Raw genomic sequence first — 16611 nt, 5'->3', positions numbered from 1 at the left:
TCGGGACTTAATCTCCAAGTACTTACCCAAATTCAGCTGGATTTAATTTCAGATCTGATTAATAAAAATACCAACCCGTAAAAATAATGTCTAGATACACTGTTAGTCTTACCTCACCATCCTGACCTACACATTCATTTAAATACTCAATTATCTTGTCAACTAAGTGTAACTTTTTCACCACAGCATGCATTTTAATATCTGTAGACAAAAAAAAAAAAAAAAAAAAAAAGAAGTCACTAAGAGTTAAAGAATATTTTTTGTAGTTTTAAAATACAGAGCAGGTATCCACAACTCAAACTGTTAAAAACAGTTATACCCCATGTTGAAATTAGAGGAGGAAACTTGGAAAATTTAAATTTTTACTTTATACACGGCTGAACTATTTGAAAACTTTTAAGTAACAAGCATATCTTACTCATTTCTACAATGTAAAATTCAAAAGCTATTAAAAAAGAACAGTTAAATCAAATAGTTCAGACCCTGAAAACTACTAGAATTTTAAGTATACAAATGAATTCTTTTATTGGTACATGACAAGTTAATTTCTTTATATTATTTCATTGACAATCCTTCTCTTTTCCAAATCCATCACCTCAAGATGTTTAGAATTATCTAAAAGCAATGTTAATAACTTGCAACATGGTCATTTTCTATTAATAAAAACTCAGATTTCAGGGTTGTCTGGCTGGTTATTAGAGCATGTGACTCTTGATCTCAGGGTCATGAGTTTGAGCCCCACACTGGGCACTGAGCTTACTAAATAAGTAAATAAAATAAATAAAATTTAGATTTCTAACCTCAAAACCCTCAATGGCAAATATAAAGGGTAAGGAACTATAACATACTCCATGTATTTCTGAAAAATATGACCTTTTTAAGTAAGCATATATACATGACTGTGTGTTTATGTGTATGTGTGAGAGAGAGAGAGAGAGAGAGAGAGAGGGGGCGCGCGCGTGTGTGTGTGTATATTCACTGCTATGGACTGTTTATGTTCCCCCAAAATTCATTTGCTGAAACCTAATCTCCAGTGAGATGATACGAGGAGGTGGGGCCTTTCGGAGGTGATTAGGTCAGGACAGTGGAGCCCTGAAGCATGGGATTACTGTCCTTGTAAAAGAAGCCTCTTCTCCCTATGAGGACACAGGGAAAAGTTGGCTGTCTATGAACCAAGCAGCTGGCTCTCCCCAGACACTGGATCTGCGGTCACCTTGATCTTGGACTCCCAACCCCCAGAACTGTGAGAAATAAATTTCCATTTTTCATAAGGTACCCAGTCTGTGGTATTCTATTAGTGTAGCCCGAATATAGTAAGACATACATGCACACACACATACTGGAGATATTACTAGCAACAAAATGTCTAGTTGCTTATAGATTAGTTGTAAGTATTCAAATTCTCACAGACAAATTTTCTTAATTTATTCTCCTATAACTCTCACTGAGAATATACATATATACAATGAGAATTGTGTAAGACTGATAATTCACAGACCCGTACCCCTGAGACAAATAATACATTATATGTTAATAAAAAAAATACACATACTGATACTGAATTTGTAGCTATGACTAGAAATACCTTTGGCTGCCACTAAAAAAAAGTTTCCACTACCTGCCAATACAGTGTACACCAAAATTATAAGCTTTATTTTTGTAATTAACAATACTGGAAGAATCCTCATTACAAGAGTTTTAAGATTTTCTTAGCCATGACTTTCTACATTTTCTAGAGCCTTATTTTCTACAGTCTGTACCATTATTAAAGCCACAAATACGTTAGATATGTTTTTTCAAATCACTCTTCTCACCCCAGTTTCCACAAATGTCAGGGCAGGAACATTAAGTACATTCCATGTTCCAGGTTAGAATCTTCTTATGTAAGTACAAAATTATCATTTCTCTCAAATATTAAAAATAAATTACATACATCACATATGGGGAAAAATAGAAAACCCAAAGAATGGAAGCCTGTAGAATAACAACATTGCAAATAAAGTTACCAATATATTTTACTAGTTGTTTTTTTTTTTAAATAAACCTTTAAAGAAAATACAAAGTTACAGTGCACTGTTTTTATTTTATCTACCCACAAAGTACTGTCTGATTGATTTCTTTACCCAAGCTGGAACGAACTGATAATATCGTGTGTACTACGTAAATTGAGAAGGGAACCCCAGTTCACTATTAGAATTATATCACTACTTTAGAAGGAAGATAATTCTATCAAATGACATTCTACAGGTTAAATTATGGTAATCTCGACTGGGGTCAGCATACATTTTCTGAAAAGAACTAGATAGAAAATATGGTAGATTTTGCTGGTCACAAATCATCTTTGTTACATATTCTCTATGTTTCTTTTTTTTAATAATTCTTTAAAAATGTTAAAACCAGGGCACCTGGGTGGTTCAGTCAGTTAAGTGTCTGCCTTTGGCTCGGGTCATGATCCAGGGGTCCTGGGATCCAGCCCATGCCAAAATCCCTGCTCAGCAGGGAGCCTCCCTCTCCCTCTCCATCTGCCCTTCCCCCTACTTATGCTCTCACAGTCTCTCAAATAAATAAAATCTTTTTTAAAAATTTAAATAAATAAAAATGTTAAAAACCATTCTTAAGGACTATTAAAAAAAAAAAAAAAAAACAGGCTATAGCCTGTATCTGGCCCCCAAAACTGCAGTTTGCAACTCCTGATACTACTGCACACAGCTATCTAAAATCCAATTACCAGCAGTACAGCAATCATTTTTCTTAAAAGACATTACCTTGCATAATCACAGCTAACTGTTCTGCAGCTGACTTTCTCAAAACAAGATCGATATCATCTGAGGTAAAGATTTCATATACCTTTTCAACAGTCTCCAACTGAAAACCAGAAAGAAAAAAAAAAAAGAAATTGCTTTCATCTACTTCCAAATGTTCAATAAAATTTTATAATTCATACCATAAGAACAAAAGCTCCAAAGTCCACTTACATACATATATTTACATGTATATTTGCAGCAATGATGTGCTAGGTCAGGGAAAACTTAGATCTAAAACAAAGAGCCATCATGTCAAATATGCCTTTCTTTTTAAGGTATATTTTTGCCAGGAAGTCATTCATAACCCATCAGCACCTTAAGAACGTCACAGAAAACATCCAAGCTACATAACATCTCTACAGGTAGTTACCTAAGAATAGCAACCCCAGACATGTGACTCCGGATTTCTCCACGGCTCCCAGAAGCCACCAGCTAGAATCCCCGGGCCCTCTGCCGTTCTTCCCTCTTCAGAGGCCAGGCAGCACATGCTAGGACTTGCTGCCTGGCACTCCCACAGAGCCACTCCCAATACCAGTCCCTGTCACTTCATACCAGGACAGGTCTGAGGTGGCAAACCCAACAGTGAAGGGAAACAGGAAAAGGACAAAGACAACACTCCTTTCCCGCACCTGTCTTTTGGCCCTAACATGGACTCACAAAGACAGTGCCGGAACCCCTACTCCCCACCTTCCTCCACATCACACCCAAGCCACAGGAGCAACTACCAGCGGGCAGTACTCAGGAAGTCCCCAGCAGGACCCGACATATAGTCAGGGGAAGGTTCTCCCATCCTCCTGCTGGGGCTGTCATGTGGCCCTGAACACTTAGGTTAGAAAAACATTTAGATAATCCATCGTATTACCTGGGGCTATACAATACCACTGCAGGCTTTGGGGGTTGGTCTAAACTTCAATTAAAACTGATAGACTATACCCTGGAAGTCACGAGAGAAGCTATAAAGCGTAGAAATGAATCAATGAAGGTAACGGATAGCTTTCTTTATCGGATCCTCCGTTGGTCCAGGATGATTTGGGTACAGTCCTGACTAAAGATAGGGAAATGGATGATATGCCTCTGGAGGTATATAAGGAGCCAAAGACTTAGAAAAGAGATTACTGACAAAATCCCAGAACCACTGTAACATTTAAGAGAAAGCGCCTTTCCACCTGTATTATTTTTTGCCTCTCATAATGAAGAAGCTGATAACTTTAATCATAGGAACTTTTTCCTTCTTCCCTATAGGCTATTTCCAACATAAGAACAAGAAGAATTTCCAAGAGTTTTTATGTCAGTATATTTGTTTTAAAAGTCACCACAGAATTTCTTTCCACTAAGTTAACCTTATCTTATATTTAAGATGCTATTCAAATTAATCTGCATTTCCAGTGTATATATTAAATGAAAGGGACATAATGCCTGGCATGCAGTAGGCACCCAAGAAATATTTATTCAATAAATAAATCTATCCAGAAGCCAGACAAAGCCAGAACACAATTTCAAACGAGCCATGAATAACCACTTCTCTTCCTCTCAGATGCGTACACAAACTGAAGAATGTAACATAAAACATGTGATACACAAATGCATCAAGTAAGCAGGAAATAATAAACCTGACAGTTATAGTCACCTTAATAACCAGTTCTCTTCTGTCATCCAATTTGAGTTCAATAGGCTTTTTCACGATAAATAAATGAGTAACTCTGGAGAGAACTCTGGCATCTAATGAAGGCCGCTTTGTGTCAGCCCCTTCTTCCCTCGCGAGATGACACGCTAAAAGCTTTAATGCTAGTGAGCGGACCCTAAAGAAACAAAGTGTTTCAGTCAACATTTTGCAATACACAATGTCTATATTTTAAAAGTCTATAATCACGAAGCATTATTGTATATCAACACAATAATTTACCATGTTTATATTGACATTATTAACAAAGGTACTTTGTTTTTCTACTAAAATAGTGTATAACTACAATTACTTTTCAGAAATAAAGAATAATCAAGTTACAAATGAAGAGACAGACTCACTGAGACGATCAACTTCATAGTCCATGGTCAATATCACAGTCAACGGCAATAAACTAATAAAACCTGCAAATTACATCCATAATTCCTGACTCGAAGCCTAGCAATCTAGCTAAAAATAAAAAATTACCAGACTCATGAACAGAGTACAAACATTAGGTCAAACCTCCAGGAGAATAATCATATTAATAACTAAAATGTAATGTCACAACAATGTGTGAAAATGTTCTTCTATTAGGGGTCATACAGATTCTTCTCAAATAAAAAAATGCAAATTCTTGTGACTCCCATCAAAATCCCATTTTATCTGGAATGGATTAGGATTAAAGTCGGTTGAATAGGAGATGAGAAATTTCAAGAAAAGATTAAATGTTGGGGCTCCTGGGTGGCTCAGTGGGTTAAAGCCTCTGCCTTCGGCTCAGGTCATGATCCCAGGGTCCTGGGATCGAGCACCACATCAGGCTCCCTGCTCCACGGGAAGCCTGCTTCCCCCTCTCCCTCTCCCACTCCCCCTTCTTGTGTTCCCTCTCTCACTGTGTCTCTCTCTGTCAAATAAATAAATAAAACCTTAAAAAAACAAAAAGATTAAATGTTGCATGCCATTAAACGATGAAATGGAAAAATGAAAACCATTAAGTGGACAAAGGGCATGGAGTTGGGAGACGGTGAGACAACCGGATATCTACTGCTACTCTGACAGGTTCTTGAATGACATAAAAACTGGGAAAATTCTAAGTGATAACCCAAGTTCCAGGTTTTAAGTATCATTTCTAAGACGACAGTTAAAACCTGCTATCTCCCACCTCCTACTCAACTCTCTAGGAAACTTTACTCTCTAGAGTCCTCCCTACCGCAGCCAAGGCTGGGTCACCTTGCTGTGTGTGGTCCTGTCACCCTGAAGTCTGGGTGGCATAATGCCAATCTTGCTTTATTACAACCAATAATAAAGTATAACCAGTAACATTTCTCCTCCAATTACAAGCCCAATTCCATACAGCCAGGGCTGTGTCCACACAAGTGCTGTTAATTTCCCACAGCCTCCCATGGCTCGTAAGGCACACAGGTGACATCCAATAAACACTTCCCAAATCTAAGAGAAATTTACAGTGGTTTTATTAACAGATGTCCTCTTCAGAGTACTGATATTTACTCCAAGATGTGGTGTGAAAAGTCAGACAAACGTTCTCCCTCTACCACTTGCTGTGAGAATAGCTACACACCTACAGAAAGCTTTACTTTGCTCCTTTTATTTCAAGCCAGGGCCATCTACATTCAACTCTGGGGCTGTGAGCCCCCAGCACAAAGGCCAGAGTGGAGTAGATAAAGCGTGTACTCATGCGTCTCGTCTAGGAGAGAAATTCAGCACGTTTTAGGTTTAGTGTGGGGCAACAGAGTCCACTCATTCTCACCATTTATTTCTTTCAACATGTTATGTTTGAGCACATTTACGTCCAAGGTATCTACGAAGTTCTAATGACATCAAGATCGGCAATGGACAGGGTCCTTGCCTACACAGAGTTTACGGTCTGGTGGGATAGGGCACAATGACTCAGACGAGAACGAGTATGTGACTCAAACTGTTGCGAGTTCGTTGTGAGAAAATGACCTTACTGGAAGGGTGCTCTGGGCCTCGCCCTGGGCTCCTGGGAGGGGATCTCTAAGTCTTGAAAGGGCCTACCTGATGGGTATGTCTTTGTTCACCTGGAGACTATGGCCCCCAAAGGTGAACAGAAACTATGCTTCTATTGTGTTGCATCACCAATATGCGGGTGAAGAATACTAGCCTGGCTCGTTACTACAGACACTGCCCGTCGTGTGGAGGCCACTCCCGAGCGGCAGACACCGTAACTCCACCTGCCCCTGCGGCCTGCAGCGCTGCGCCTGCTGGGAAACCTCACTCTCCGCGCTGCTATCGTAGTCTCTTCTCTTGACCTTCCTCCCTCCATTCACTCAGTGTTTTAGATGATGTCCATCTACTTCCTTATTGTTCAGCCTGATCATGTGTTTATAAATAAGCCGCTGTATTATCCTGAGGTAAGGTCTGATTAAAGCAAAGTTATCCACTGTCGAAAGGACGCCTGCTCCTCCCAGCCTCTGCAACCGCCTCTTGCCCATCATCACTGCTCATCCATTGTGACTAAGCTTGCTCTCTTCTCGGTGAGGGAAAAAATGACCACTGTTCCCTAAAGAGAGCAACAGAGAAGATCCACGTCGCCCTGACAGAGAGGGAGAGAGGCAATACATTTTTCTTCTTTTCTTTTAGTTTAAATGACACTTACACTAATGGTGGCGAAAAGAACACTTTTCTAGTTTCCCAAGTAGGAGGACAAACTAAGCAAGAGAAAATGCTGCTCACTCCGGTATATGGTCAACCGGGCCATTACAGTTTTACGAACACTTACTAACTTTCAGAACAAATGTTCAGAAGAGAAGACTACCGATTTCTAAAGAGAAAAGACACGATCTACCCATCCCCGTGGCTTTGTAACCCGCCCGCAGCGCCAGCGAGCAGCACTCCGAGTGCCAGCACCAGGAGAAGGCACGCTGACCTAGCCCCGAGGCTGGCCACCAAGGAAGGTATCAGGAAGGCACCCAAACTTCCATCCCCGTGTCTGTTCCGTTTCACACACGGGTTTCCTCTCTCTGCCTTACAATGGAGAGTCACTTTCCTTTACCTCCTTCAGTTCTACTGTACTTGGAAATGATGGAATTACTCCACTTTCTGAGAATGCGCCCACAAATCCTGCACACGCAGCAGATCCCACTCTACTTACGACGGCTTTCTGACGAGCAGGAGCCGCAGCAGGGACTTCAGTCGGGTGGTACAGGGGAGAGCTCCTTCACCCGCCTCAGGACTCCCTTTGCTCAGGAGGAGAATGGAGTTACCCAAAGGATCTTCTGTGTCAGCATAGCCCTAACAGATTCCAGAAAAAGAGAAATTACTCGTTGTTTTATACATATTGCTGAACTTTTTAACTTCAAAGTAAGAATTCTTTTAGCCTGTCGAGCAACTCCTAAATTTCTTTCAATTTGGGTGAATAGTCACTTGTCAAAATAACCTATGTCAGGTAAGAAGCCTATATAAAGTTTTATTAAAAAAATAACACTGGGGGGGGCGCCTGGGTAGCTCAGTCCTTAAGCGGCTGCCTTTGGCTCAGGTCATGATCCAGGGTCCTGGGATCGAGCCCCGAGTCGGGCTCCCAGCTCTGCGAAAAGCCTGCATCTCCCTCTCCCACTCCCCCTGCTTGTGTTCCCACTCTCGCTGTCTCTCTGTCAAATAAATAAAATCTTTAACAAATAATAATAATAATATTGAACAACTTCAGGAAAATATGCCAACTCTCTTGATGCTTGCTGATTTTTCTATTTTCCGAGATTCTAGCAGTGGCACCTCCCCTAGATGAGGTGCTTCCCAGATCTTTAGACCTGTGCCCACGGGAAAGAGGTGGAGGCAGGGGACTGGCCTGAACGCCCTCACTCCTCTTCAGCGCCCAGAATCACTGCTGGTGAAGCCTGCTTCCCAGAACCTGTGAATCAAAGTAGCACTCCGATCGCCTACATACATGGATGCAATTCACAGGCAAGTTTAGTTACGTAACATCTGCTTTAAAAGCACCATTAGCTTTGCCTAAAAGCCTTTACAGAAGGCTGAGTTTATTTTTCACAGTCAGTGCCAAATCCTTGCACCCCACTCCTTAACCTCCCACCCAGATCCATAAAGTGCACACAGACAAAGTAGCTCTGCTGACTGAACCTTCTGCCAGCAGCAAGATAGCCACCCACTCCCCGCCCCGCTCCACAGAGCCTGCACAGCGTCTCATTTCTCTCGCATGACAGCTCTGCCGTCTGCACGTGTTTCAACCCGTCACACTCGCCCAAGAAAAATGGGATGGGAAACGGGGCCTGGCCCAGAGTACCTGCAGCACTGGAATGACAGGGCAGAGAGATTCAATGAACTTGTTCCAGGTCACCGCTGTCATCATCAGTCGTCCCTGCAGCAGATAAAGCAGGATGGCCCTGGCGGCAGCGTTCACCTGTTCAACAACACGGATGGTGGAATCCGACAGTGAGGCCCTGCTCAAGCCCCCTGCGTGCCTGTAACACTGCGTCAGCGCGGGACACGCGCGGGACACGCACCAGACCACTGTCTCTTCCCTCAAGTGCTCGTGTTCTGTAGCTTCGTCTCACCTTCTCTTCTCAGCTAGTCTCCCTCCCTAAGGATTTCCTTTGTTTTTAACCTTAAAGGCATATTTTTGCATTAAATAAAAATTCCCGTGAAATAACCTGCTGGCTATAATACTGTACAGCTCGTATCTCACATGGAAAACGTAAGAGAGCATCCAAATTCTTTAAGAACAAGTACGTGCTCATATCTTGACTCTCGCATTTTCCTTCACATTTCTCCTTATGTAAATAAAATCTCAACCGAATCCATGAATCAAAAGCAAGTCTCTTTTCAACTTCCCATCATACTATCTAATTATATTAGAATAGCATCTTGATTTAACTGAGTATCTAATAAATACACTGGTCTTTTGCATTTACTCTTAAGCCATACCTCATTTTTGGGCTCTTGAATGCCAAATGCAGAGATTTCATACAAAACTTTCGGGTGAAGTAGAAAATGAATTCCATTACAAAGTGAAGACACAGGTTTAGTGACATTATGGACACCTAAACATTCCTGTAAAATAGTTTTTAAAAATCAGTGACGCTAATTGTTCCAAAGAATTCCTCTTTCTTCTGTTCACAATTTAATTCTAATTTAACTTTTCACTTCACTAAAACTTTTAACTGATAGAGGATGAAAAAAATTTCTCTCGCCTTTTGAGTCTACATGAGATATGTGTTATGTTACTTTCTGCCAACAAGCAGAGTTTTGATAAATTAAATAACCAAACTTCTGAAACAATCATAATCTCTTGAGGTTGTTCATAATGATAAACATTTAAAAAAACACAATAAACTTATCTTAGGGTTTTTGCGTTTTGCTTACTGAAGTTTGAGAAAGAAAAACTAAATTCAAATAAAAATCGACCTGAAGTTTTACAGGAAGGGAAGGACAACATATCTGTAGGACACTGATCATCAATGCAGCCATGCACCTGAATACAAGTACTACCTCCGTGCCATCTCTCCAACTCATCACAAAGTCTTTTCTCAATTTGAGCTAGAGAACAGTATTCTCTTAAAGACCGCTTAAGAAGGGGATAAAAGCTACCTGAAATATTAACAGAACTTAAAACACAATACAAAATCAACAATGACTCTCAGAAATGGATTTTTTTTCACTCTGCAAAATACTACTTCCTAACCACAAATAGTAAATCAGAGGTCAAAAAGTTACACACACACACACACACACACACACACACACACACACACACATTACTACATATTTTTTCTCTTTAGATTTTAATCATGCTAGACAGTAAGTGTATAGTCTAACCTTTTGAAAGAGCATAGCCTTGGCCTATGGTTTAATAAGAGCTCTGGCACTTGGGGTGTAGTCTGCTGAGCATCCATCCACACCTGACTGCCACTCAGGTCATGATCTCGGGGTCATGAGACTGAGGCCAGCATCCGGCTCCCCGCTCAGTGGAGAGTCTGCTTGGGATTCTCTCTCCTTTCCCTCTGCCTCTCCTCCACACTTGGGCAGGCTCTCTCCCTCTCCCTCCCTCTCTCAAATACATAAATAAATAAATAATATCTTTAAAAAAAAAAGTTGCTCCTCAAAATCCTTCAACTCAGGGCACTTGAGTAGCTCAGTCAGTTAAGCGACCAATTCTTAATTTCTGCAGAGGTCATGCTCTCGGGGTCATGAGACTGAGCCCTGCAGTGGACTCTGTGCTCATGTGGAGTCTGCTTGAGATTCTCCCTCTCTCCTGTGTGTCCCTTCCACGGCTTGTGTGCACACTTTCTCTCTCCTCTCAAACAAATAAATAAAATCTTAAAAAACAACAACAACAACAACTTGAACTCTCTGACCTTCAGTTTACTAATCCATACAATGGGAATAATACCTAACCCTGAAAACACTTTTCTTTTCTCATCACTAAATTTATCAGCTTACCTACATTGGTCTTTTCATCTAATAATGATTAGATGACATAACACATTTAGAAAAGTACTTGGTGCATAGTATAAATATTAGTCGTTATCACTATTATTACCACCATCATCACCATCATTATAACTGGCATTATTGTTGTTGTTGTCACTATTATTATATTCCACCCTCTACTTAGAATCTCCACTTAGATGTAAAAAGGCATCTCAAACTTAACAGGTTCAAGAGTTCTATCCAATCCACAATCTGATACTTAGGACATCACCATCAATCCAACTGCTAAATCCCAAACCCCAGAACTCTTCTTTGACCACTTTCTATATCTTACTCCCGTTATCAGCAGACCAACCAGCTCTATGTCCTTAATACATCCTGAATTCCTTTTTTCCCTTCATCTCCACCACATGATCCATCTCAGCGGGGCTACTACAGTGGAACTGGTCTTTTGGCTTCCACTCTTGACCCCTGGCAACTGATTCCTCACACGAAAGGAAGAATGATCTTTTTAAAAAGGTAAATAGATCAAATCATTTCCCTGCCTAAAATCATTCATAGCTTCTCACTGTACTTAGAATAAAATCCAAAGCTTCATAATGGTTGGCAAGCCATTCCAAGGAATTCTTTAAAGTCCACTTCAAGGATCTGAATATCAAAACCAATTCCACTATTCTAAATTTCTGAGGGCAAGGACTATCCCACACATGCAGATCTCAGCTTCTTGACCTCCTCATCTCAATAACCATTATCTGTCCTATAACTCAGGAACACTTCAACTTAGCTTCCACTTAGATCTCCTCTAAAATCATAAATACAGGTTTCTACCTGCTTAACACCTCACAATATACTTCTCTGACCTCCAGTCCGAACTACTTCCTCCCCTCTAGCTTTTACCTCCTTTGATTCTGCGGGCTCTCACTTCAACCACTCAGCTCACTTTCACCAAAGGCCTTCCCTCCCATCATTAAGGAAAAACCACAACCCTTGATGGATCCAAATGCTCACATTCTCCAAAACCACAAACTGCTAGCCAATCATGCAAAGTAGATTAGTTTCACTATTAAGATTATAAAAACAATCAACCGAACCCTCAATACGACCCCCAAATCCTGCTATTTGATCTTATCAAACTTCTACTCACACCAGTTATTTCAAATACACTGAACATGGCACTTACTTTCAGTCTCAAAAAAAATAAAAAATCAATAGAAGGAAGTACCTTCCACTTGCTGCTATACCTAAGCCCACTTATGCTCAATCAGCCATCAATATTCTAGATCCCAATGCCTTCAACTTTCAAAGGCACTAGCTTCTCTTAATTAGGCACTTGCCACCCTCTTTCCCTCTCAGCTGGTTCTTTTGATGAGCATTTAGACATATTTAAATGAAAATATATCTCCCTAATAAACTCCTCCCAGCCTACAGCACCTATCAATTCTGTCAAATCCCTGTAAACAAGGCAGAAGTAGATATAAAACCACTGTCTACAGAATATGAGATTCCCAAAGTACAAACCACCTGCCAAAGAAAACCTTACAATTAAAAATCATATCACCTGCTGAAATGAACAACATATGAGATTCAATAGCCATAATAAATGAAAGCATTCTTGGGGCGCCTGGGTGGCTCAGTGGGTTAAGCCTCTGCCTCAGCTCAGGTCATGATCTCAGGGTCCTGGGATCGAGCCCCAGATGGGGCTCTCTGATCAGCAGGGAGCCTGCTCCCTCCTCTCTCTCTGCCTGCCTCTCTGCCTACTTGTGATTTGTCTGTCAAGTAAATGGATAAAATCTTTAAAAAAAAAAATTAAAAAAAAAAAAGATGAAAGCATTCTAAATAATAATCTAAATAAATTATAAAATCAGTATGTTCACAATTTCCAAAGAAGCAAAAGAAGAAAATGAAAGATTATTATAGAAAAAAAGAAGTTAAAAAAGAAGCAAAGAAGAAGCATCGTCATAAAAATGGAATAAGTGAAATTTAAACTTAATGAGTAAATTAAAAGCAAACATGATGAGACTGGGGTGGCTGTTATTAAAACAGAAAATAACAACTGTTGGGGAGCATGTAGAGAAACTGGAAATCTCATGTACTACTGGTGGGGACATGAAATGATGCAGCCACTATGGAAAACAGCATGGCAGTTCCTCAAAACATTAATAATAGAACTACCATGCAATCCAGTAATCCTACTTCTGGATATATATACACCCAAAATAAATAAAAGCAGCGATTCAGATGGTATTTTTATGCCCATGCTTAACCAACTGAGCCACGAAAGCACCCAGAAATGACTTTTGAATACATGGTAGAAATCAAGATTTTCTTACAATGCTTCCATCATTAAATAACAAAACACAAATGTAATTCTTGACAAATTTTCTTCAAAAGCACTTCAATTGCTAGACTTGGTATTTAGAGAATTAATAGCGAAAATGTCTTAAAGTTGACTAATAACTGTCATTTATTTTTATGGTAATGATTCTTGTATCTCACACAAAATGTCAATTAATTTTAGAGTTTGAATAAAAGAATCCAGAGGCATTGGCTGGCTCAGTCAGTAGAGCATGCAACTCTTGATCTCAGGGTCATGAGTTCAAGCCCTATGCTGGGCATGGAGCCTATTTTAAAAATAAAGTAAAATACTATATAAAAAATAAATACATAAAATAAAATAAGAGAATCCACTATTCGCTCTCTCCAACAACAAAAAACAAAAACCAAAAAAACCCACCTTAATAATTTCCAGACAGCAATTGTAAGTTTCCACTTTTACTTGCAGTAATGGGTGAGATAACATGCGTAGAAACACCTTCTGACTTTCTCCTTGAAGTAATGGACTGGCCTGTGCAGATTTCCAACTGTTAAAAAGGTAAAACATCCAAGATATCTAAGGTAAGTGAGTTACTCAAGAGATTGAAAAGCACAGTGGAAGGGGTTTCTTTCTACTCCAATTTCTCCAACTGGAATCTATTTAACTAACCCAGTATTAATATTTACCCAAGACCTTACCTGTCTCAATGGAAAAAATATTCTCTTGAAAAGTACAAAAGAAGTCTTTAAAAACCCGTATTTGGGATGTAAACTGATATACAGCCATTATGGAAAACAGTATGGCGTTTCCTCAAAATTAAAAATAGAACTACCAAATGATCCAGCAATCCCACTACTGGTTATAAATCCAAAGGAGATGAAATCAGTATCTTGAAGAAAATATCTGTACTCCCATGGACATCCCAGTATTAGTCACACTGTTCAATACAGCTGACCTTTTTTTTTTTAATTTTTCAGCGTAACAGTATTCATTGTTTTTGCGCCACACCCAGTGCTCCATGCAATACATGCCCTCCCTAATACCCACCACCTTGTTCCCCCAACCGCCCACCCCCCGCCCCTTCAAGTCCCTCAGGTTGTTTTTCAGAGTCCATAGTCTCTCATGGTTCACCTCCCCTTCCAATTTCCCTCAACTCCCTTCTCCAGCTGACCTTTAAATAACACAGGGGTTAGGGGCACTGACCTCCCTGCAGTTAAAAATCCGTGTATAACTTTTGAATCCCCAAACACTTAACTAGTAATAGCCTACTGTTGACCAGAAGCCCTCCCAGTAACATAAACAGATGATTAACACATATTTTGTATGTTATATGTGTTACATATACACTGTATTCTTACAATAGAGCTAGAGAAAAAGCAATCTAAAGAATGGTAAGAGAAATACATTTACAGCACTATACATATATTTATTGAAATAAACCCTCACATAAGTGGACCCTCACAGTTCAAATCTGTGTTTTTCAAGAGTAACTATATGTGGAAACAACGAAGTGTCCCTTGAAGGATGAACAAATACAAAAGAAATGTAGTGTATATATATACACACACACACACACACACACAATGGCATATTACTCAGCCTTAAAAAAGAAAAGAAATCTTTTTAACAACACAGATGAGCATGGAGACATTATGCTAAGTAACATAAATAAGCCAGGTACAGAAAGACAAATACACTGCATAATCTCATTTATATGTGTAATCTAAAAAAGTCAAACTCATAGAAACAGAGAGCAAAATGGTGGTGGCCAGGGACTGAGGAACACAGGAAATGTGGAGATGTTGGTCAAAGCATACAAGGTTTTAGTTTTTCAGAAACTACAAATTCTGGAAATCTAAAGTTCTCTATGATGACTACAGCTAATATTGTATTATATTCTTGATACTTGTTAAGAGAACAGATCATAAATTTTCTTACTATACATAAACACATATACACACATACACAAACATTAACTATGTGACGTAATAAATAAATAAATTTTAAAAACCCATACTTAATATTTATCATCATGGAATTTACTCTTCAAAAGCGAAAGCAGACTCCCCTCCTGAGCAGGGAGCCTGATGTGGAGCTCAATCCCAGAACCCTGGGATCATGATCTGAGCCCAAAGCAGACAGACACTTAAGGGACTGAGCCCCCCAGGGGCCCCCCAGTGTCTTCAAAATAAATTAACCAATGTATGATGCATTCTAAAAATCCACATAGAAAAAGGTAGAAAGTAACGAAACATTAAAAGACCCTCAATTTAAGTTATTAATTAAAGATATCTTTAAAGATAAATAAACAAATATGTTTGAATACTTAGTTTGGATGGACACCAAAACAAATGTATGAAAATCCAGGGATAGTTAATGTTGATTACAGGCATGGAATTTAAAGTTTACCCTTGAATAAAATAGCTGACTGCCCTAACGCAGCTATACATACAGAGTTAGAGGTCAGACATATATAAAAACAATTTTAATTAAAAGCAGTAACAAGATTTAAGGCCAGTTCTGTTTTCATTGCTTCTAAGTGCATACACAGACAATACATCCTATAATAATATAATCATATCAAGAAAGAGAATATTACATCTTTGAACACAGGCAGATGATTTCCTTTATTAGGGGGAAATGCTGATGATAGGAAAAGCTTCCCAAGGCTTGGTCTGCCAGCTCCACTAATTCTAAGAGATTCCTCTCTCCCTAAAAAAGAGCAGAATGAAACAGTAAATGTCAAATTCAGGTACAACAGAATTCTCAACAGCTAACTAAGCAACTTCAAGAAATTAGATCATTCATTAAGAAAGAAAACAGATGGGGGCGCCTGGGTGGCTCAGTGGGTTAAGCCTCTGCCTTCGGCTCAGGTCATGATCTCAGGGTCCTGGGATCGAGCCCCGCATCGGGCTCTCTGCAGCAGGGAGCCTACTTCCTCCCCTCTCTCTCTGCCTGCCTCTCTGCCTGCTTGTGATCTTTCTCTCTGTCAAATAAATAAATAAAATCTTTAAAAAAAAAAACTTTAAAAAAAACTATATTAAAAAAAAAAAAGAAAGAAAGAAAACAGATGAACATATGGGAAGGGATGGTGAAAGGATACAGGAAAATAAACCATAAGAGCCTCTTAACGATAGAGAACTGAGGGTTGATGGATGGAGGTGGCTACAGAATAGGATAGATGGGTGAAGGGTATTAAGCAGGGCACATTTTGTGATGAGCACTGGCTGTTGTATGTAAGTGATGAATCATTGAATTCTATTCCAAAAACCAATACTGCACTGTATGTTAACTAAGTAAAATTTAAAGAGAAATTAGATTATTCAGAGACCTTGAAACCGTTCACATTTGCTTTAGTCCACCTTCCCAACCAGCAAACTAAAAATGTCAGCTTAGGTGGAAAAATGTGG

General features: G+C 39.5%; 1 protein-coding gene across 1 annotated transcript in view; it reads right to left on the bottom strand.

Annotated features, from left to right (window-relative positions):
- The window catches only part of LOC111154257 (rotatin), a 163209-nt gene that overhangs the window by 112449 nt on the left and 34149 nt on the right, over positions 1 to 16611 (bottom strand). Inside the window, exons 13-20 of the mRNA XM_022513760.1 lie at positions 15801 to 15913; positions 13622 to 13748; positions 9382 to 9507; positions 8741 to 8857; positions 7598 to 7737; positions 4432 to 4603; positions 2766 to 2865; positions 113 to 201 (exon numbers count right to left, since the gene is read on the bottom strand). Coding sequence (XP_022369468.1) covers positions 113 to 201; positions 2766 to 2865; positions 4432 to 4603; positions 7598 to 7737; positions 8741 to 8857; positions 9382 to 9507; positions 13622 to 13748; positions 15801 to 15913 — 984 coding nt within the window. The remainder of the gene's footprint in view (positions 1 to 112; positions 202 to 2765; positions 2866 to 4431; positions 4604 to 7597; positions 7738 to 8740; positions 8858 to 9381; positions 9508 to 13621; positions 13749 to 15800; positions 15914 to 16611) is intronic.

The sequence above is a fragment of the Enhydra lutris genome, unplaced genomic scaffold (genome assembly GCF_002288905.1).
Source record: "Enhydra lutris kenyoni isolate GAN:26980312 unplaced genomic scaffold, ASM228890v2 scaffoldscaffold36, whole genome shotgun sequence".
In the NCBI taxonomy this organism is placed as follows: domain Eukaryota; kingdom Metazoa; phylum Chordata; class Mammalia; order Carnivora; family Mustelidae; genus Enhydra; species Enhydra lutris.
This window is presented reverse-complemented; position numbering and strand designations above follow the sequence as displayed.